The sequence below is a fragment of the Dama dama genome, chromosome 33 (genome assembly GCF_033118175.1).
Source record: "Dama dama isolate Ldn47 chromosome 33, ASM3311817v1, whole genome shotgun sequence".
NCBI lineage: Eukaryota > Metazoa > Chordata > Mammalia > Artiodactyla > Cervidae > Dama > Dama dama.
This window is the reverse complement of record NC_083713.1, coordinates 26,470,013-26,492,729: the sequence shown is the minus strand read 5'-3', so window position 1 is coordinate 26,492,729 and position 22,717 is coordinate 26,470,013. Positions and strand designations below refer to the sequence as shown.

Sequence of the window (22,717 nt, the reverse complement as noted above, 5' to 3'; positions counted from 1 at the left end):
AGGCACATATTGCAGTCTTCGTGGTTTTCTTGAATTCACCCCTGTGAATTCCTGGAGTGACCAGACAGTATCTTACCACTCTGGGGTCAATAGTAGAAGCACAACCATTAAAACGCTGAAGACAGACCTAAAGAAATGGTTAGCTTCTCTTCAAAATAATCATACTAAAACATACATATAAGACTTCAATTGTAGAAGGTCCACCACTCAGGTAAATAGCCACAATGTCAACAGGACAGTTACCCTAAATGTCACAAAAGGCATGAACTCTACTACATGATCGACTGCATATTTGGTTTCAGTGAAGAAAATGAGGCTGGCAGCAACAAGCCAGGGTGCAGACACAAGTGAGGAAGTGAAAAGAGCCTTCAAATCCCCAGCATTAGACTTGCAAATGTGTTCCCTTCCCAGGCACGAGACTGCTAACCACCCAAGTGTAAAGAATCCACCTGCAATGAAGGAGACCAGGGTTCAGTCCCCTGGTCGGGAAGATCCCCTGGAGAAGGAAATGGCAACCCACTCCAGTATCCTTGCCTGAAGAATTCCATGAATAGAGGAGCCTGGCAGGCTATAATCCATGGAGTGGCAAAAGAGTCAAACATGACTGAGCAACTAAGACTTTCACTTTTAATTTACAAGCATATGCATCAAGTAGATTGACGTGATATTCCTTGTTGGATTGCCCCTGTGTACTGGAAGTTATGTTATTTATCTGTAAAGGTTATGGTCTGCTTTTGCCTTTCCCTTATTCTGTTGGGACAGACTGTGTTTTGGTGTCTGGGAGCCTGGACACACACATACTTTCTCTTTCCTCCCCACCTGTGCTGTCTCTGGTTGCCACCAGTTTGTGGCTTCAGTGTCGCTGAGAAGAAGTCACTGCCTGCTAACGGAAGGAAGTCACTCAAAGCAAAAATAGCAGGGTGGAGTTATAAAACTGAACATAGGTGTTTCTGCTCTAAGGCTAATACATACATTCCAGAGGAACCATATCTTCTGCAAAATCACGCACCAACATTAACAAGGCTTATGGGAAAAAATAGGACTGGGCTGGACCATTCAAAATCTGCAGGACTTTTCAACATCAACAGAAACAATAAAAAGTCCTAATTAAGGAAAGAAAAAAATACCAAGATTGATTCTTGTCCCAAGAGAGACTAGAGGTTGGCTCCACACCTAGACAAACTTGGTCACTAACTCTCCTGCCTCCCATCTGTACCTCTAAGGGCCCATAGTCTTTCCTAAAAAATCAATTTCTCTCCCCCAAGAGGCCTATGTCTCCCTCTTCCCTTTCCTCTGTAAACATGGCATTTAATCCTGAATTCTTGGAATTACTCATTTTCCCCTGGGTATCTCCCGTGTATACAGGAGATATAAATGCTAATAAACTTCTCTTTGTTTTCTCATGTTTAAAAAAAAAAAAGCTCAGTTAAATCTCTACCAAATTTGCTTTGTACCCATCTCAGGGTCAGCCAGTCATTTGCAACCTTAAATCTGGAATGACAGGCTGGGGGGTGGGAAGAGAGTGGAGATTCACCTCTAATAAAGACCACTTTCATCTCACTTAAAATAGGACCCAAAGCATAGGCTTGTTCATTACTCATTTATCTTAATGTAGCATGGAAATGACCCACCCAACCCCAGTTTCATTTGCGCCCACAATGTTGCTGGGTATCCTGATATAACCAGAAAGCAGAGTGGTTATGAAACCTCTAAACCAGCCACTGCTTGCACTCAGAAAAAGCACTTTAGGATCTTCTTAGATTGTTAAGGATTTCTCTTAATTGCGAAAAGCTTTCTGAGAAGTCTTCCAGATATTAGCATGAGTTAATGATCTAATGATACAACTGAGAGATGCATGAGAAAAGAGAAGATTGTGGGAGACAAGATTAGCTGTTTACAAACATATAAAAGGATGTCTCATGAAAACCAAACGCCCAAAGATCAGACATTAGCATGTTGTGAGTAATCACATAGGAACCAACAGGGCTTTTCTAATAATCTTTGACATCATGGCGTTCATGACAGCCTGACATCACACCCTATTTGCCAATTGTGTACAGCATGACTGGCCTCCAAGAAACCTACACGGTAGCAGGGCAGGCTGTATTAAGGCAGTTGTTGCTGTTTAGTCTCTAAGTCATGTCTGACCTCTATGACCCCATGGATTGTAGCCCGCCAGGCTCCTCTGTCCACGGGATTTCCTAGGCAAGAAGACTGGAGTGAGTAGCCATTTCCTTCTCCAGGGGATCTTCCTGACCCAGGGGTTGAACCTGCGTCTCCTGCACTGCAGGCTGATTCTTTACTGCTGTGCCATCAGGGAAGCCCATACTACAGCACCTTTCTATTTTTCAGCCCCCGTTTGTAATGGAGAAGTGGATCGTAGGAATAACGGAAAATCAGACTGTAGAATGCACCGTCACATATGAGGTAAGCCTGGGTAAGGGGCAGGGGAGAGGGGGCAAGGCTGTTGGCTTCACCATCAGTTTCTCCAAAAGGGTTGATTTGCTGCCTCAGGGTGTTTAGTGTTTATTGGAAGAGAAGCTATTTAACCAACACGAATATAGGAAGATCAATATGATTATTCTAACAAAGTAATGAAAGGAATGAAAACAGGGTACTTACCTAGAGATTGAAGTAGTAATTCATTCATCAGTTAATGATTAAGCACCTTCTGAATACAAATGTATGCATGTGTGACATACTGGGGATTTGGAACAGTGACCTAAAAAAAGCTCTGCCTTCTTGGTGCTTCGAGTTTAAGGGTGAGGGTAGCTCAGTGAGTGATTCTTCACAAGGACAGGGTACAACTTCTACTACTACCATCAAAACCAGATTCCATATATTTAGTATAAGAAAAAAATTGAAAAATGTTTAGAAAAATAATATATTTGTTTTAGAAAAACAATATATTTGTTTTAGAAAAACAAATAATTTAGAAATAGGTGCTATTAAAACTAAAATTCATATATTTAGCATTACCTACCAACAGGGACCATTCTGTGATTTGTTTGTTCAGTCTCCAAATCATGTCTGACTCTTTGTGACCCCATGGACTGCAGCACACCAGGCTCCTCTGTCCTCTACTGTCTCACAGAGTTTGCTCAAATTCATGTCCATTGAATAGGTAATGCTATCATTCTGTGATTAAGTGAAGCCGCTCAGTCGTGTCCGACTCTTTGCAACCCCTTGGACTGTAGCCTACCAGGCCCCTCCGTTCATGGGATCCTCCAGGCAAGAATACTGGAGTGGGTTGCCATTTCCTTCTCCAGGGAATCTTCCCGACCGAGGGATCGAACCTGGGTCTCCCGCATTGCAGGCAGACGCTTTACCCTCTGAGCCACCAGTGAAGCCCATTCTGTGATTAGGGTAGAGTAAATCTAAACCTGTACTCTCTGAAGGTTTATATATACTCCAGAGGAGGGTGATAGATAATAAGTAGATAAATAAATTAGTAATGTCAGAGTGATAAGTGAGAACCAGAAAACAGTGAGACTCGGGGCATTAGATTCAGTGGTCAGGGAAAACCCTTCTTCTCAGTGTGAGGCAGCAAGGAACAGCAGAGGAAGGGCAAGCACAAGTCTGGAGCACAGAGGACATGACAAGGCTAGAGAGGCGGGCGGGGCCAAGCACAGAGCCTCCTGGGGCCGAGGTGAGGAGTTTGGATTCACTGTAACACCACGGTGGCTGTTTTAAGGATTCTGCTGCTTTAAATGATCTAATCATGTTTTTGAAAAGAGCAAGATCTTCACATGGTAGAACAATCTGCTTCACAAGGTAGAGAAACCCTGGTTTTCTCTACCTGGGAATGGGATAGAGGGAAATAGTTATAGCAGTCTAGGCACATATGGAGATATGGTTAGTATGAATGTAGTTAGTATGCAGCTACCCTCAATAGGACATGCCTTTCATTCATTCACTCTCTTATTCATCTAAGAAACATTTAGCAAGGATTTACGGGCTCAGACAGTAAAGCGTCTGTCCGCAATGCGGGAGACCTGGGTTCGGTCCCAGGGTCAGGAAGATCCCCTGGAGGAGGAAATGGCAACCCACTCCAGTACTCTTGCCTGGAAAATCCCATGGACTGAGGAGCCTGGTGGGCTACAGTCCATGGGGTCACGAAGAGTCGGACACGACTGAACAACTTCACCTTCACCTTTTACCATGACCTAGATACTGTAAGCGGAGAAGGCAATGGCACCCCACTCCAGTACTCTTGCCTGGAAACTCCCATGAATGGAGGAGGCTGGTAGGCTGCAGTCCATCGGGTCGCAAAGAGTCAGACACGACTGAGCAACTTCACTTTCACTTTTCACTTTCATGCATTGGAGAAGGAAATGGCAACCCACTCCAGTGTTCTTGCCTGGAGAATCCCAGGGACGGGGGAGCCTGGTGGGCTGCCGTCTATGGGGTCGCACAGAGTCGGACACGACTGAAACGACTTAGCAGCAGCAGCAGCAGCAGCAGATACTGTAAGAGGAACTTAAACCTGTGTTATTTCAGTAACCTTGTACAAATACTCAAAGGTAAGGAGCACTACCTTCATGTGGCAGCTAGGGAAAACCGGCTCAGAGAGATGAAAGGTGGTCCCAAGGTCTAGGGTGGTCAATGAGAATCCATGGGGTCACCAAGTTCCTCCGAGTGTGAATACAGTTTCCAGCCTTCCTTGGCTGTTGTAGCCATTCCCTTCCCAACAGTAAGATGAGGGAAATCAGCCTCGAAAGGACTTTATATGCTGCTGCATAGGGATGGTTTTCTGAGCTGCCACGGATTAGCATTTTAACATAAAAAGTCCGAAGTCTGGCCAGTCCACTTATTCAGGGTGACCCGATATTGGAAGCCAATTAGGATGACAGCAATGATTTATCCTCTCCAGCCAGGGTACACTGCCTGTAGGAATGAGGCACCTGAGAAATAGCCTTAATTGTCAAAGTGTGGCTTACAGGGCACAGACCTAAATAAAAGTCAACTGGTCTTGAGAAACTGGGAATCTGGACTATTCTATAGCCTGTTGACCAGTCTCCAGTACCAAGGAGGAGCCCTCTTTTTAGTAACTGGACAATAATAACAGCCAGTTTTCATCTCTGCCTACCTTAGCTCTGGAGACATGCCTCACCAAATTATTCTCTTCTCTTTCTCTTTCCCCTGCCTCCTTCTCCTCTCCTTCTCAGACTCTAGGATGATGTGATAATTGTGTCAGTAACAGTCACTTCAGGGCTTTTTAAAAAATACGTATTTTCATAACCTTATCACATCCTGAGCGGTTCTTCAATCCAGTCTGATTTGTGGCACCTGGTGATGAAGGGGTAATTGGTCCCACCAACCTACCCATACAGTTACCCAGATGACCACAGGCAGTCCTGAGCAAAATAGTGGTCAGATTTTATTTATTCAGCAAAATATCTGTTTTCAACTACTGTAAACGAAAGACATTGTTTTTCATTACTCGTTAAACAAAGAGGTAAGTTGAGATTTACCAACAGATTCTTAGAGAAGACAACCACCTTTTTAAACTACTGTAGTCCACTAAGAAATAAAGTGGTTAAATTTTTTTATTTTAACCATATTACCATATTGACGCAAACAGTGCAAATATTTTACCCGGTGCATTATGATAGTGTTCTAAAGAGTTACCTTGAACAGATAATGAGAACCTGATTTTCTTTCCTGTTTTATAAGCATGCATATATCCGGTTGTGGGTTTCTCTCCCTATTTTTTTTTTCACAGAGCGATGTTAGAGCTCCAAAAAGCACTAAACACATCCATTCGATTCAATGGAGTAGAACGAAACCTCAGGATGAAGTGAAGGCTGTCCAGCTTGCCATTCAGACGTTATTCCCCAACTCAGAGGGCACCCCTGGAAGCAGGTCTGACTCAAGTAAGTTAGCTGTGCTCTAGACAGGTTCCAAAATGGAAATGTCAAAAGTCTCACATAAGGAATAAGGACCAGTCTGTAAGTTCATATAGATTTCTTTCTTTCTTTCTTTTTTTTTTTTTTTGCTGTGTGTACAGCTTGCAGGATCTTAGTTCCCCAACCAGGGATCAAACCTAGGTCCCCTACTGTGGAAGAGTGGAATCCTAACCACTGGGCTAGGGAATCCTTATTTACTTATTTAGCTGTGTTGGGTCTTAGTTATGGCATGCGGGATCTTTTAGTTCAGGCATTTGAACTCCTAGTTGCAGCATGTGAGATCTAGCTTTCCGGCCAGGGATCAAACCTGAGCACCCTGCATTGGGAACAGAGTCTTAGCCACTGGACCACCAGGGAAGTTCCCCCCATAGAGATTTCTAATATCATGCATGCATGCATGCAAAGTCAATTCAGTTGTGTCTGATTCTTTGTGACTTTATGGACTATATACAGCCCGCCAGGCTGCTCTGTCCATGCAATTCTCCAGGCAAGAGTACTGGAGTGGGCTGCCATGCCCTCCTTCAGGGTATCTTCTTGACCCAGGGATCGAACCTGTGTCTCCTGCAGGTCCTGCATTACAGGCAGATTCTTTACCGCTGAGCCACTGGGGAAGCCCTCTAATATCATACTTCCTCCTATTTTTAGAATATTGGCTTTATACATAGATTATATGGAAAGTAGAAATTATGGGCTTGGAAATAAGAATGTATTATAATAAAGTTCCATATTCAAGTAACTATCATAGAAGATACAAATCAATGATTATGTCCTGTTGAAAAATATGTATGTATATTTATACACATATATATTTAGTTTCCAAGACTGTAGATAAAGATGAGAATCCTCTTCCATGTCCAGCACTCATTCCTATGAAGTTACCGCTGTCACTGGGGCAACCTCTTGAGTCCTTAACACCATAGATCCATCAAAGCAAAAGAATGACAGGGCAAGCAAGAGAGAGGTAAGGGAGGAAGGAAGGAAAGGAGGATGGAGAAAGAGAAACATGAAATGCATATGCTGGGTAGTGGTGATAATAATTACAGATGCTATAAAGAAGCCATTTAGACATGACTTAGAGTAAGACAGGCTGCCTTGTTGATGAACTGGTCATTATTTGCTAGCTTCAGGGGAAAAGTTCTGACCTTCACCTTGGCAGACCCAGAAACTCTAATAGAACCCAGACTCAGGCTAACAAACACTCGGGAGCTGGATACATAAACCCCTGTGCAAATCACCTTTTGCCATGAGAAACATACCAACAACCAACTAAACCAACAAACCAAACAACACCTGTTTTCTGACCAATGCCTCTTTTTCCCAATAAGAAAATACCTTTGATGGAGAAGGAGATGGCAACCCACTCCAGTGTTCTTGCCTAGGAAATCCCATGAACAGAGGGGCCTAGTGAGTGGGCTATGGACCATGGGGTTGCAAAAGAGTCAGACTCAATTTAGCAACTAAACAACAACAATTAATCAGGGTTCAAATGTGTGTGCTTCCATGATCCAACCAACACAGCAGTTTAAATCCCTCAATTGCTACACTGTAATAGAAATAAGCTCTTTAAAAAAAAGAAAAGAAAATATCCCTGAGAAGTCATAACAGAAGGTTCTTTGGTGGCATGGAAACAAAGCGCCCTGATGGCTACTGTCACTGAGTTATGAGTGTGTCCTCCACAGTGAGGACTGGCTTACCAAGCACGTCAGGTGTTTTAAATGCTCACTGGCCAGGGGCCCCAGGATCCTGGGTGGTATTCTAAACCCAGCAAAAAATTCTGTCACAGCATGCTAGACCTGCCTTGCTTTGTCAGCATGGTTGATTGGATTCTTTTTCTTTCTCATTCTAAAGTTCTTAAACCATGGGTTTTAACTATACTAAAATTTACCATCTTCCATCACAAGAAGTCCAGAGGTAGGCCAGGCTCCAGGTACAGTAAGATAAGGAGCTCAATGAGCCTTGCCTGGTTTCTACTCTGTCATCCTTAACAGGTTGCCTTGGTCCTCGGCCTAGCTCCTCTCACATTCACAGTCATCACATAAAGATATGGTAACGCCCACAGGAAATAAGAGGTCAATCCCTTCCCTGTTCTCATGCTTGGGAGGAAGACTTGCTTAGAGACCCCTTTGCAGACTACCTTTCAGGTCACCTTTTTGGCCAGAGCTGAGCACCTTGTTCATTCTTAACCATGGCGTCATGTGTCTGGCTTGGACTAATCAAAGTCTGCCTTAGAGCTGGATGTGATCAGCTTCCCCAGTGCTCATGGCTCCGTGTAGGGGGCTGGACACTGAGCAAAATTAGCGTTCTGTTGGAAGCTAAGATTTTGGGAAGGTCCGAGTGAAGGGAAAGAAGCATGTGATGGTTGACTGAAGCCTGTGAGCCTGAACACAGGAGGTTGCCTGTGTCTGGATGCATCCCTCACCTGAGAGGCGTGAGGCATCGTGCTGGCAGAGGGAGTGGGCATGCTCTGTTCCTCTCCAGGAGCCCCACGGACACAAGCAGGGCCAGAGTAGCTCAGGGAGGATACCAGGGAACTCAGGAATGTGGGCAATGCAGGCCCCAGGGAAGACAGAGAAGATCCAAGGTGGAAGGAACTTGCTTATTCACTGAAATATAGTTTACTAAGTGGCTGTTAATTAAACGTTTTCTTTTACTGTAACTTCTTCCTGTTTGCCACAAAGCTTCATTTTTCAGGCAGAAAACATTTTTTATTCCTGAACCTCAGGAATCTCTCCTCCGGAGATATAAACTTTCTTCCAATCTCTAACTGTCTCAACCATTAGAACCTAATCTCCTTTATCTGCATTTAGGGTTCTTGAGGATTTAAAAGTGCTGATTAGCAAAAAGCCTTTTGTTGACTAAACATGCCCCTGCCATCCAAAGACACTTAAACAGTCATTTCTAGAAGTGACAACATGGCTAAGATGGGGAGAAGATAGAATTTAGACACAGGAGTATTAGCTGAGTGACCATGGGTCTGGTGATTTCACCTCTCAAGCGTCAGTCTCCTCCATTATAGAATGATATTATTAGTATTGACCTGAGAAGATGGCTCAGTGGTAAAGAATCTGCCTGCCAATGCAGGAGCCACAGGAGACGCGAGTTCGATCCCTGCATGGGGAAGATCCCTTGGAGGAGGAAATGGCAACCTGCTTCCAGTAGTCTTGCCTGGAGAATCCCATGGACTGGGGAGTTTGGCAGGCCACAGTCCATGCGGTCACAAAGAGTCAGACACGATTGAGTGTCTGATCACGGTTTCTAAGAAGATGTCAGGGAGGTTAAGTGATATATTATAAGAAAAGCCTTTGGAACAGTGCCAACATATAGCATACATTTGGTAAGTATAAATGCCCTTATTTTTTTTTTTAATAAATATTTATAATAAAGGAAATGTTCTGATACCTAGCCTAGAATTATGAATGGTAACGCTTAGAGCTTCCCAAGGAGGTTTGAAATTTTGTGAGACAGCTTATGAATTAGGCATGCAGCTTTACTGTGGCTTAAAAGATGCCCATTTCCATTTCTTCCACAGGCGCTGATTGCCAGTGGCTGGATACTCTGAGGATGCGGCAGATTGCATCCAGCACTTCCCTACAGCGCTCCCAGAGCAACCCCATCCTGGGGTCCCAATTCTTCCCCTATTTCAATGACCAGGACTCCTATGCAGCTGCAGTGAGGCGGACCCAGGTGCCCATGAAGTATCAACAGATTACACCTATAAACCAGTCCAGAAGCTCCTCTCCTACTCAGTACGGATTGACCAAAAACTTCTCTTCTCTGCATCTTAACTCCAGGGATAGTGGCTTTTCCAGTGTTAATACTGACAGCTCTTTAGAGAGGGGGCGATACTCTGGTAGAAGCAGGAACAAATATGATCGAGTTAGCCACTCACTCAATTCTTCTCCGAGAGGAAGACACAGTGGGAAAAGTCAGCATTCCACTCCTTCAAGAGAAAGATATTCTGGAAAATTCTACAGGGTTTCTCAGTCAGCACTCAATGCTCACCAGTCACCTGACTTCAAGAGAAGCCCAGATGCCTCCCATCAACCCAGGACCATCCCAGGGATGCCTTTGTGCACTGACACGGACTCACGAGCCAATGAGGAGGAGAGCAAAGTCAGCGAAGGGGGATGGACAAAGGTGGAATACCGCAAGAAACCCCACAGGCCCTCCCCTGCCAAGACTAACAGAGAAAGACCCAGAGGAAACTTCCGAGGAAGGAGAAACTTTTGATGAATTGAACTAGTTGAGCTTTTCTTAGTATATATTTTTTTTAATGTAATGGATTTTGATAATGTGCTGCCTTCAGATAAAACTAACAAAAGACAATGTTTCCCTTCTGGGGGTTTAGAAAATACCTTCTAAGAGAGCCTATAACCAAAACAAGGCCAAAATTGTGGATGTTGGTTGTCCATTGTAAGTAACTGGACTTAAAACATAACTATATGTATTTTATTCCCCTGAATTAACATCTTTAGAGAAGGGAATATACCACTGTATTACCCTAGCCACTGCTTTTTTGGTTAGCAGGGCCTGGACTAGGGTGAACTTAAATGCAGAAACTTAGCTTAAATAGGGCACTCATCTTGGGTGAAAATTTAAGGAGGAATCGAAAAGCTCAATAATCAAGATTAATAATATTCTAGTGCAATATTTAAATAATATTCTAGTGCCATATTTAAATAAATGAAAATTAATGCAAAAAATTGTGATAAAAAAATCGAGATTCTGGAGAAAGACAGATCAGTATTACTGTGTTTTTCCTTTTGTCTAAGGCTCCAGTATGGCTTGGCAAAACACTGTTACTGATCCTGTCTTTATTTAAAAATCTTATATTAATATTTTGTTCATCATGTATTCTTTGCATTAATTTTCTCTTTCAAAAATATTGCATTAAAATATCATTTATTTTGATTACTCAGGTGGGGCTTCTTTAATGCTTCCTTAAATTGTGTGCCCAAGGCAAGTACCTCACTTGCCTTACCCAATCTCCACACAGCCGGTTAGTATTTATTTTAGTAAGACATTTGGGTTTTTATCTTAGTCAGAGCTGAATTGACTTGGCTTGTCATTTTTAGGCAATAAAAAAGGTTACTGGATTTAATGTTGATCATATTGCCACATATTATTCCATGAGACTCATCAGAAACCAGAAATCTAAACTGCTTAGGAGATTTGTGGTTATTTCTTTCCCAAATCTCCCAGGGACTGCAATCAAATATTATTTTCTACATTTTGCCAAAGGAGGAGCCAAGAGGGGAAAACAGAGGTCTGTAAAGTCCTCTTGGGATGTCAGAACTTTAAAATCTAAAAGAAAACAGACACAGAACAGGATGATAACATCACAAGCTAAAAGTCAGAGAAATTTAAAATTACTATCATCCTTGTTAGAGCAAGACAGTAAATACCATCCTTGTAGCAAGAAAGCTGTAAGCAGCTGGGGGTAAAGAGGTGAGTGGTATGGGTGGGAGGAAGCTGACTACAGTTTAGGACAGGCATTGTGGGATCTGGCTTGGGAAATCCTTCATATTTTTACAAATCAAAAAAGCCTGGTGGCAACAAACGTATTATATGTCAAATGAATAAATGTTACTTTCAGTACATTCTGAGTTTCTACTCAACATTCACTAGCTCTGAATATCAACCGTTCTTTGCCATGCATAGAATTCTCAGTGCTCTGCCTAAATCCGATTCTGGGGAATTGCCAGTGTTGGGGGTGGTTCTCTTTTAATAGAAACCAGCCATCAAGTACACGCATATATTCCCAGAGTAACTGCCCTGCTCTAATATGGTCCTTGGGGCCTGGGGTTGGTTTGGGCAGCATTAAAGAATCCCATGGATAGAGGAGCCTGGCAGGTTACAGTCCATGGGGTCGCAAGAGTTGGACACAACTTAGCAACTAAACCACCAACACCACAAAATCTAGGTTATAGGAAACAACTTTACTTGTGTGTAAAGTTGTGACCTAATCATCAATCCAACAACTCAACTGTATAACTCTTATTGTTTAACACCTGCATTTACAAGCAAAAGTTATGGGAAATAGTGACATTAGGCACTGAGGTCCTCTTTTCCACTGTGGATGACCAACTTCTCCAAGGATTTAAGTTCCACTGTGATCCTTTCTCATGAAGCTTAAATCAACCACATCTGTTTTCAATTATTTTTCCCTTTGTCCTTTGTTCATGTTTAATTTTTTTAAGAGGGCTAATGCAAAGTATGCTATCTTCATAGCATGCTACTTCCAAATAAGCAATAAAATAACTTTCTTTGATTAGGATTTTTGGATAAGTAGCTAAATGCAGTCTTAACTGGGTCACTCTGATGGAACATGGAGTATGGGTTTAATTATTAAACAAAAGGTTCATTCTGGGGAATAATTTAAGACTCTAGTTTAAAAGGTGTTATGGCAATAATTGCTTGTTTCATGCTTTTTCCCTTCTTGCTTTCTTGGGCTATTCATTGGAGAATCCAACCTGATAGTAAAATGACTCAATGACCTCATTCCTAGTTAGCGCAGTAGCTGATCACAAAGAGGTTATTCCAACACTACAAAACTGACCGCCTCAAAAGATATGAAAAAACTCCTGTCACCTCAATGCTCCTGGCCAAAATCAAAATAAGAACATCTGTGGTCTGCTTCTTGGTTGAAAGAAATTATTCTTATTATTAAAGAAATAATAAGGGTGGATGTTATTTTTTTCCTAATGATGCTTATTCATCAAAAATTGCTTGCCATGTTGCAAGATGAATGTAAGTGAAGAACAGAACAAGGATTAAGAGGACTTTTTTCCCCATCAAGTTAAATCAGTTGCAAGAGGCTGACGTTAATAGCAACAACAATCAACAGCAAAAAAAAAAAAAACAAAACACAACAACAACGAAAAACCACCAGGGATATTTTAAGAGGAAAAAATCATAGTAGGAACAAATTAAGAAACTATATCTTGAGTTAGGCACCTGTAAGTGTGGGGGTGTGGCAGACCTTCAGTAAGCTTCAAATCAAGTCTGCAACACCTGAACCTGTCCTGGTTGCTACCAAAGAGGCAGGCATTACTCCAGGCATTGCCCAGGCAAAGCATGATGTTTTGCTCTCTGCATAGTCACTAGATAGCAATTCTACAGCACTGACCTGAATAATTGAATAATTCCACATATGTACAGGAGAACTGGAGATTACTTAGCGAAGATACATTTGAAATAAATATAACCTGGTCATTGTTTTCAACCAATTCCTGAATATTGTTCATAAAAATTAAACTGCAATATTTAAAAATATTCACAGTAAAAAAAAAATCACAGTAAAATTTAAAACAGTAAAATCTGGGATAACTGGATGAAGACACAAAAGAAGACTCACAGTGGCAGAAGTGATAATGGGTAAAACTTGGTATTAACAACAGAAAAAATGATATATAAAATCTTCATTGTAAAACTTACATTGAAAAGAACTAATCCCATGGGGGAAATCAGTACAATAAAAATTAATATAAAAATGGGAAATAATTTTATTATGCTGGATAGAATGCATGCGTGTGTGCTCAGTTGCTCAGTTGTGTCCAACTCTTTGCGACCCCATGGACTGCAGCCCACCTGGCTCCTCTGTCCATGGGATTTTCCAAGCAAGAATAGTGGAGCAGGTTGCCATTTCCTTCTCAAGGGGGTCTTCCCAAACCAGGGATCAAACCTCAGTCTCCTGCATTGGTAAGTGGATTCTTCACCAGGAAAGCATTAGATGGAATACAGGGAACTAAATTGGCATAATGACATTCTTCCTTGACACAAACATTTCTCAGTAGTTATATATAGTTCTGATCACCTTTTATCCATAAATAAGTGTTTAAAAGTCCAAGGGTCAACACATCAAGGTCAGAATGTCCAGTGGTTCAAAATGGAACAGCCTGCACACAGCTCAGAGCATTCTGACTCAATTGCAACTGTTCCAGCTGAGAAATACCAAATATTTTATGTCTCCCAAGTCTCCTTATAATTTATCATTTCACCACAACACGTTGGTACAGACATGGCATGCTTCTGAAACTCTGGCTCAGCTACAAGATGTTGTGATTCGGTTGTGCAAACTTATGGAAACTCTAAATTAGAGACACTGTAGTGAGGAGGCTTATAAAATCTCTTGCCATCACTCAGGTTTGAGAAGCTGCAGTTAAGCCAGGATGGCCTGGGGAAGTCAGACCATAAGACCTGGACCCAGCTCTATCAGCTACTCCTGGAACTAGTATATGAGATTGTGGAGGTGGAAAAAAGCACTAGATCTGTGGTCAACCTTGTCAAGGCTTTAGGGTAGCAGGCACCAGTGACTCTTCACTCTATTGACTTTCCCTTTGACTCGCTGGCTGGTCAAGCAATGCATGAGCAAATTAAGAGAGTGAAAAAATGAAGTGGACTTGTGACCTTGTAGCTCATTCAATGGAGGAGGCAATGGCAACCCACTCCAGTATTCTTGCCTGGAAAATTCCAGGGATGGAGGAGCCTGGTAGGCTGCAGTCCATGGGGTCGCTAAGAATCGGACACGACTGAGCGACTTCACTTTCACTGTCCACTTTCATGCATTGGAGAAGGAAATGGCAACTCACTCCAGTGTTCTTGCCTGGAGAATCCCAGGGACGGGGGAGCCTGGTGGGCTGCCGTCTATGGGGTCACATAGAGTTGGACACGACTGAAGTGACTTAGCAGCAGCAGCAGAAGCTCATTCAAAACTAAAATAAAAGTTTATCCTCCATAATCAATGTTCTATTTACTCAACTGTCCCAAAGAAATTGCTTCCCTACCACCTAGGTGAGTCTCACTCAGCCCTCAAGTGCCAGCTGTCATCCTGGAAGGCCTCTGTCCACAGTTCTAGTCACTTTGCCCATTCTGAGCTCCTCTTGGGGGCACCTTATCACTTAGTCCCTTGCACCATTGCTTAAGCCTATGTTCCCACTCCTCTGCAGGTGCTCTGGGAGGACAATACAATGATGCCCAAGAACTTGGCAACGGGGAAATACAACTAACCATCAAGAATTCATCAATGGAGTGACCACAAACACCACAATACCTCCCAGGCCTGAAAAACATGCATATATATCAGACCAGAGACATGAAATGATGAGTCTTCTAGAGGTGGTGGAAGGGTTAGGAGGTGGGTTTGGGGACAGAGAGAGGTGGTCAGCCTTAGAAGCCCAGAATAAGGCAGTCCACAAAGGAAAGGGTTAGCCATACTATCCACTCCAGGCCTTCACACAGGGCATAATGTGCCCAATCACTCCTAGAGACCAGTAAGCATCACAACACTGTCCAGCAGAGCCTTTCCCAAACTGATGTGAGAGTCTACTTGGTTAGGGAAATATAAATCTTTTATGGAGATGTGCCAGGGTCCAGCCCCAGCAGGATCCAGGGGAACCCTCAGGATGAACGGCGTCGGCGAATGAGAGAGAGAGAGAGAGAGAGAGACCAGACCAGAATGTGCAGCAGAGTCTGGCAGTTGCTTTATTTTTCACCGTAGCCTTTATACCCTAAGTTGGTACATTTCTAAGGGGCAGATAAGCACACAGACTTAGTTTAACATTATATCAGCTTGTCCTTCACGAAACCAGGTGTGCTCTGTATATTTTTTGTTTATGAGAGTCTTTTCCCATAGATTTTTTGTACATTATCTTCTGGCCTTGAGGTTAGCAGAAAACAGAAAATTGGCAGTCTCATGGTACAGCAAGTTGTAATATAATAGAAATACAATCCTGTTAATATGAAAGTCAGTCTTTTTGCAGAAATTCTCAGCTAAATTTATCAAAAAGTTTAATACACAAAGACTCTGTGGCTCTGGTGAGGCAGCCCCTGTTTAGCACTCCTGGTTAAAATTAACAATTATCTTATTGTTTTTACACTAGGGCTAAACTCTTATTTTACTAGATCTTTAACTATATTAACAATAGTGTCCACTGCACAACCTCAGCACATTAACATCAATCAAACGTTGATCTAATAACCACTTTTAAAACAATGTTTTTAGTATTTTCTAATAGGGTTTTCTCACCCCCCAAAGGGCTCTGTGCCTATTAGGGTCTTTTTTAATGGTTAATCTCTATGTATAATATCTTTTGGCTTTCAGGCCTGTTGACAATTTATGGTTTGCACCTGGTGCAACTTTAAGCAACTTCAGTAGCCGACCCTGTCTTTTTTGTGGTTAATCTATTTTCTTTCTATTAGGTGTCATCTCCAAGGGAACTAGATAGGATTACATTTTCACAGAACAGAAATGTAAAGGATTGCAAAAACAGCAGATATGGCACAAAACAGGCTCTTAGTCCAAAAGTTAATTACCTGCAAGAAGTCACCAGCTAATCTCTATCTAAACTATTTTCTATTAGGCACATTTGTGGCTATCATATTTGAGAAGCTTTTCTCACCCCGTGAAGGGGCCTATGCTTAATAGTTTCTTTTGTTAGCGTACTGTGCTTAGGATGTTTAGAACAATCATGAGCATTTTGTGCAATGAGAGCACACATTTATCAAACAAGCCAAAATGCCAGCAAAAGGGTTTGAATTGAAGCATTTCCTTCATCCCTGGCCCCTTCATAGGGTACCAGCGTCCAGATTTATTAATTAGGGTTTTAAGTTGGTCCTCATTCAGTGAAAGAGGAGCAGGAGAGCTCTCGGCAGGCAACACAAGAATCCACAGCAGGGCAAACAAGAACAACAGCAGAAAACGGGGGAGGATACAGGGTGGGGTAGAGGCTGAGGCCAACCTGGAGGGTCCCTTATCCTAGACGGCCTTGCCTGTCAGGTTTTTTCCTCATGACCTCGTCATGGATGCGGTCCCGGACGGCCTTGCCTGCCCGGTATTTTCTTCATGACCTCATCACGGGCGGGACCTCCCATAACGGCTCCCGGCAGAGATGGTCATTTGATCGGGCTCCTGCTTACTTTTTTCTGCATCACTGTCTGCCTCTCCCCACAGCAATCAAACTAAAACGCTGCTATGTTCGCCCTTGTCTTCAAAACTCCCTCCATCCTGCTTCCTCTGCACTGTCTGGCTGAGTCAGCCTTTAGCTCTCTACTAAGACCTTGCTTCCTCCAGGAAGCCCTCTCTGATCCCCAGGCCTAGGTCAGGCTCATCCTCATGTGTTCACACAGGACCTTGTGGTTAATCAGATGTATCTCCCTTTGTTAAAATCATCCCCAAATCTGCTCCTCTGTACTCCATAGATAGATCATCAGTGTTATTTCCAACACACAGTTGGTACTCAATCTGTTTACTGAATGCATAATTAATTAGCAAATATATTGATCAGACTAATAAACCATCAAATCATCTAAATTCTTGTTCTAATCTCTTGCTCATTAAGTGACTTTAACAGGATTCTCCAATTCACTTTAGAGTTACATTTCTAGTATTGAAAAAAAATTACCATTCTGATTTTATACATCAGTGTCTCATGAGTTTTGCCAATGTGAATTGGCCCCTGAGAACAACTCTGAGGCATTGACTAGATTTGGGGGCTTATTGAGAATTCCTTGGTGATCCAGTGGTTAGGACTCAGCAGTTTCACTGCTGTGGCCCAGGTTCAGTCCCAGATTGGGGAACTAAGATCCTGCAAGCAGCGTGGTGCTGCCAAAAAACAAAAAGGGGAATGGGGGGGTGCTGGTCAGTGAGAGTAGATTCTGGGTGTGCCAAGGCCCCCAAGGAAAGGCCAACCTGTTTTTCCCAAGAAGCAACCCCTTATATCGTAGCGAACTATGCTCATTTTCCATTTTGAGTTTTTGTATCTTGTATAGCACAATAAACACCAGATTCTCAAGAAATGCTTGTCACAGGAATAGAAAAAGAATAAAAATATCATGCATGTTCAAGAATTTCACACAGAGACATTGTCCTTTTAGACATTGATAGAATCTCATTATATGTCTTTTCTTTGCAGAGACCCAAAGTGTGTTGTTGTATTTTTGTTTTGCCTGTGCTTCGAGCTTTGTAGGATCTCAGTTCCCCAACCGGGGATTGAACCTCAGGCCAGGGCAATGAAAGCGCCAAATCCTAACCACTAGACCACCAGGGAACTCCTCCCAAAGCTCTTTTTTTTTTAATGGTGCTCTCTACTCTCCTTCTGTATAAAGTTTTCCTGAAAGTCTGACCTGGCAGTTTTCCTTTCTCGTAGCCATGGGCACCACGTGCGCTCCTGATGCCTGATGGTGCCTGTTTCGGCTGAGACAGGGGACGGCTTAGCCTCAGTGCAGGGACAATTCAAGATTTGTCAGCTGGTTGTGGCTGATTATTAAGATGTCCAAACCGGCTCCTTCGCTATGTGTAAGCAATTTAATTTTGTGCCTAATTTTAATCTGCAGTGTACTGTATGTCTACATCTGCTGTGTTAAAGGATTCATTAGCATTTAAAGGGGGAGCTGATGGTATTGATCACTCTTATTAAAACCAAAAACAATCACGCAGCAGTAACTGATGAGCATTCTCTTCGACCGCTGAAGTCACAGCCAAAGTTTATGTACTCGAAACTCTGGCAGAAACAGAAAATGTGATAATAAAGCAGAGAAATCAAAGTGGCATCTGTTACACGCATTTATGATTTGCCACTATCCCCCGCCACCCCAGCTTTTCAGATTATGAGCTTCTTGAAGATAGGAAACTTCATTTTTTGCCTGAATTTCTACCACCTGGCAGTGTCTGGCAGAGAGTAAGATCTGGATAAATTTTCTGATAAGTGAATAAGTTAAGGAATAAAGATGAGATATATATAACCAGTGCATGTTATACAAATACTCTATAAGAACAACTAATTTTCTCACAGATGTTCTAATAGTTGTGTATTGCTATTTAACAAATTGGGCTTCCCTGGTAGCTCAACTGGTTAAAGAATCCACCTGCAATGTGGGACACCTGGGTTTGATCCCTGGGTCTGGAAGATCCCCTGGAGGAGGGCATGGGCAACCCACTCTAGTACCCTTGCCTAGAGAATCCCAGGGACAGAGAAGCCTGGCATGCTGCAGTCCATGGGGTTGCGAAGAGTCAGATGTGACCAAGCACAGCACAGCACATAAAATAAATCACCCCAAAATGTAGTGGCTAAAAATAAGAATAAACATTCATTATCTCATGTTAATTCCTGTAGTTCAGGAATTTAGGAATAGCTTAGCTGACTGGTTCTGGCATGGATTTCTGATGAAGTTTCTGTCAAGATGGTCACAGGAGCTGCATTTATCTGAAGGCTTGACTGTGGCTGGAGGTTCTGCTTCCAAGACAGTTCTCCCACATGGAGCGGGTTGCTGGCATGGGACCCCAGTTGCTCCTCATGTGGACCTCTCTATGTGCTTAGGTATCTTTATGACATGATGCTTGGATTCCCCCGCTGAGAGAGATCCAAGAGAGTATGGTGAAAGCCATAGTGTCTTTTCTGAAGTCACACCCAAGACTTCCTTGGTGGTCCAGTGGCTGAGACGCCACACCCCCAATGCAGCGGGTCCACGTTCAATCCCTAGTCAGGGAGCTAGATCCTACATGCCACAACTAAAGATCCTGCATGCCACAACTAAGACCCAGCACAGCCAAATGAGTAAATAAATACTAAAAAATAAAAATGAAAAAGAAGTCTAGCACATCCCATAGCATCCTGTTGTTTATACAGGTCAGCCCTATTCCATACGGGAGGAATGACACAAGGGTGCAAATACCAGAAGGTGAGATCACAGGGCTGCCTGGGAGGCTGGCTACCTCAGACATCACCAAAATCTCTGTACCCCCGCTATTGGAAACGGATGTCTCCTCTTCTGAGCTTTGCCTTTTCTGCCTGCTTTATATTTTCTCACAATCTAAAATTTGAACCTGAGCAGACTTCAGTGGAGTGTCAGAGCCAGAAGGCATCTTGAAGACCATCTCCCAAAGTTCAGTGTCCTCACTGCACAGATGAAGAACCCAAAGCTTGGAACTGAAGTTCCTGCTCTGTCACTTAGCCAGTTATAGGCAGGGCAGCACTCACAGCCCCCAGCCGAGGCTCTTCCCTACCCTGTTCTCATGGAAGCCGTGCTTTGTGAAATGGTTCATCACGTGTGAAACTGGTGTTTGTGAGGTCCAGCAGCTGTAAAATTAACACTTATTTTATTTTGGTGTAGCTGAACCTCTCTGGTCTCTGTAGAGACAGGGAGAGTCACTGTGGTTTAGTAGGTGTGACTAAATGCTTCTAAAAACAAAACATTCCGGCAATTAACATTTTCTCTTTCTTTCATCAGTCCCCTGTTGATTTCCTCTCGATTTTGTGGTAGTTTAGAGAGAGTATTTGTTTTATGGAATAAGTATGTCTAATAAAGTTGCAGAGTACATTTGAATGCTTAGTTTGGTCAGGCAAATGTTTGCTGGGGTCCTTGTGTGTTAGGCACTGACCCTGCATTCTCTCTCATTTTCTCTGACAATTCAGAAACAAGTCTCAAAGGCAGGGGGCATTATTTCCCTATTGACTAAATTTAAAACTTGGAAAGAAGAGCTAAAAACATAAAGTAGAAAAAGAGAAACAATTCTTTTGTGAGACAGGAATAATTCTTTTCCCTCTCCTTTGTCAGTTCTCTTGGCTCCTACTGCATACCACACTTTCCTCTGACTGTATGCATTTCATCCTTGCCTGAGGAACCCATGACTTTGAACTTGAATTTCTCAGGACTCAGCCTACCCAATTATTTATCTTTGTCTAAAAAGAGTCTAAAAACTACTGGTTCCTCCATGTGATGTAACACACTCAACAATGACCATTCCTTAAATTCGAGCCATTATTGTAAATCACTGTCTTACTTTATCAAAGAATCAAAATGAGCTTATTGAAAATGAGAGAGCCAATGCTAAATGGTCAATTTTCAGAAATCCCCTACTTCTTACCCACACTGAGGAAGTTCCAAGGAGACTCAAAGGATAACAACACCACCTGCTTGTTTTGCTGAGTTTTAACTATAAGGAAACAGTCCCATGCTAGCCGATTCAAATACAAATTGGTTGTAATGTAATATAAAATAAGTCACGGAAGAAGTAATTTTGATTAGAGTTAATTATGGACAGATCATGATGTACCAAGCCCAGTTGTAAGTCCTTCCCACTTCCTATGAGGTTGATTCTATTATTATGTCCATGTCCATTTTACAGTTGAGAAAACTTGGACATAGAAGTTAGTTATTTGATCAAGGAAGTTGAAGAAGTGGCATTGTGACAGGGTAGGACCCTGCAAAGACTGGTGCTGAAGGGGGAGTGCCTCTAAGGGCCTGGGTGGTGTTGCTGGGTCCTTGCCTCACCCTCCACCATCAGCTGCCCCCATACAGTTGCTGCTGTCCTAGTCACCAGCATCTGATGTCTGATCGTCTTCCACATTTCAGACTGGACTCCCAGTCGCCATGCTGCTTCATGAACTTTAGCTACAAATCCTACCTGGAACTGTTATTTATTTATTTATCTTTATTTTGGAGGGGGGGGGGGTCTGTCCTGGGTCTTCTTTGTGGTGCACGAGCTTTCTCTATTTGTGGCGTGTGAAGAGCTTCTCTAATTGTAGCACACGGGTTGAGCTGTCCCTCGGCAGGTGGGATTTAGTTCCCGGACCAGGGATAGAACCCACATCCCCTGCCTTGGATGGTGAAGTCTTAATTACTGGACCACCAGGGAAGTCCCCCTACCTGTAACTGTTAAGTAAGTGTGTGTGCTCAGTCATGTGCAACTCTTGTAACCCCATGGACTGTAGCCCACCAGGCTCCTCTGTCCATGGAATTTTCCAGGCAAGAATACTGGAGTGGGTTGCCATTTCCTACTCCAAAGGATCTTCCCAACCCTAAATCCTTCTCTGTTCCTTGTCTCAAAGTCCCAAAAGACAGAGAATTGACTTGGCCTAGCTCATATTCTTGAGACAGACGAGAAAGCCCAGGTGGCTCAGCTGACCCGAGGTTGGACAGGCACCCTCCCACCACCTGGGGAGAGAGAAATACAAGGATGGCAAGTAACAGAAAACACAGCCATCTAGGCTGCAAGGACCTGTAGCTGCCATCATATCTCTCAGAACAGAGATAGGCACACTCTTCCAGCACGTTTTTATCCCCTAATGTCCAATCTACACTGTTTGCTAGAAGGGCAGAGTCAAACAAATTGGCTGAATTTAATACATTTTTTAATGTGTCATTTGTAAGAACTGTACCAAGAAAATTATACAAAATTAAAAAGATGGGCTAGTGAGTAGGAAACCTACACGACTCCAGTGTTTCTCCTTTGTTCTCACATTACTATCACATCCATAACACTTCTGACATGACATGGGTGGGCTTTCTCCCTCCACACCAAGCAATCCTGCCACACCAGCCGGGGTGCCCTACAATTTAACTCAATTCTGACACTATCTGCCTGGAGATAGTATCAGACACCAGGTGAAGGGTTCAGTCTCATGAGACTGCTACACACTCCTCAACTTTGAATGGCAATTTCAAGTCCAGGTTGTCACCTGTGCTTCTGACCAATGGGCTGTATATCAGAGGTGCCCATGACCCTCTCCCAGGCCTTGATTCATTTGCTAGAGTGGCTCACAGAACTCAGGAAAACAGTCTACTCATTGTTTACCAGTTAACTACAAAAATATATGACAAGTGACACAGATGAACATCCAGGTGGGAGAGATGTATGTGGTATGTGGGAAGGGGCTCTGAGCTTCCATGTCTTTTCTTGGAGTGCCACTCTCCCAGCACCTCCATGGGTTCACCAACCCAGAAGTTCTCCAAATTCCATATTATCAGGATTTTTATGCAGACTTCATCACACAGACATGATCAATTATTATATTAACTCCTTTTCCAGC

At 42.9% G+C, this 22,717-nt stretch overlaps 1 protein-coding gene across 3 annotated transcripts in view; it reads left to right on the top strand.

Moving 5' to 3' along the window:
* The window catches only part of MAP3K20 (mitogen-activated protein kinase kinase kinase 20), a 164,348-nt gene extending 152,841 nt beyond the window's left edge, over positions 1 to 11,507 (top strand). For all 3 annotated transcript variants that reach the window (XM_061135597.1, XM_061135598.1, XM_061135599.1), the window contains 3 exons: positions 2,353 to 2,427; positions 5,726 to 5,876; positions 9,439 to 11,507. In XM_061135597.1, the coding sequence (XP_060991580.1) occupies positions 2,353 to 2,427; positions 5,726 to 5,876; positions 9,439 to 10,139 (927 nt within the window). In that variant the 3' untranslated portion in view covers positions 10,140 to 11,507. The remainder of the gene's footprint in view (positions 1 to 2,352; positions 2,428 to 5,725; positions 5,877 to 9,438) is intronic.
* The last annotated feature ends 11,210 nt before the right edge of the window (positions 11,508 to 22,717 follow it).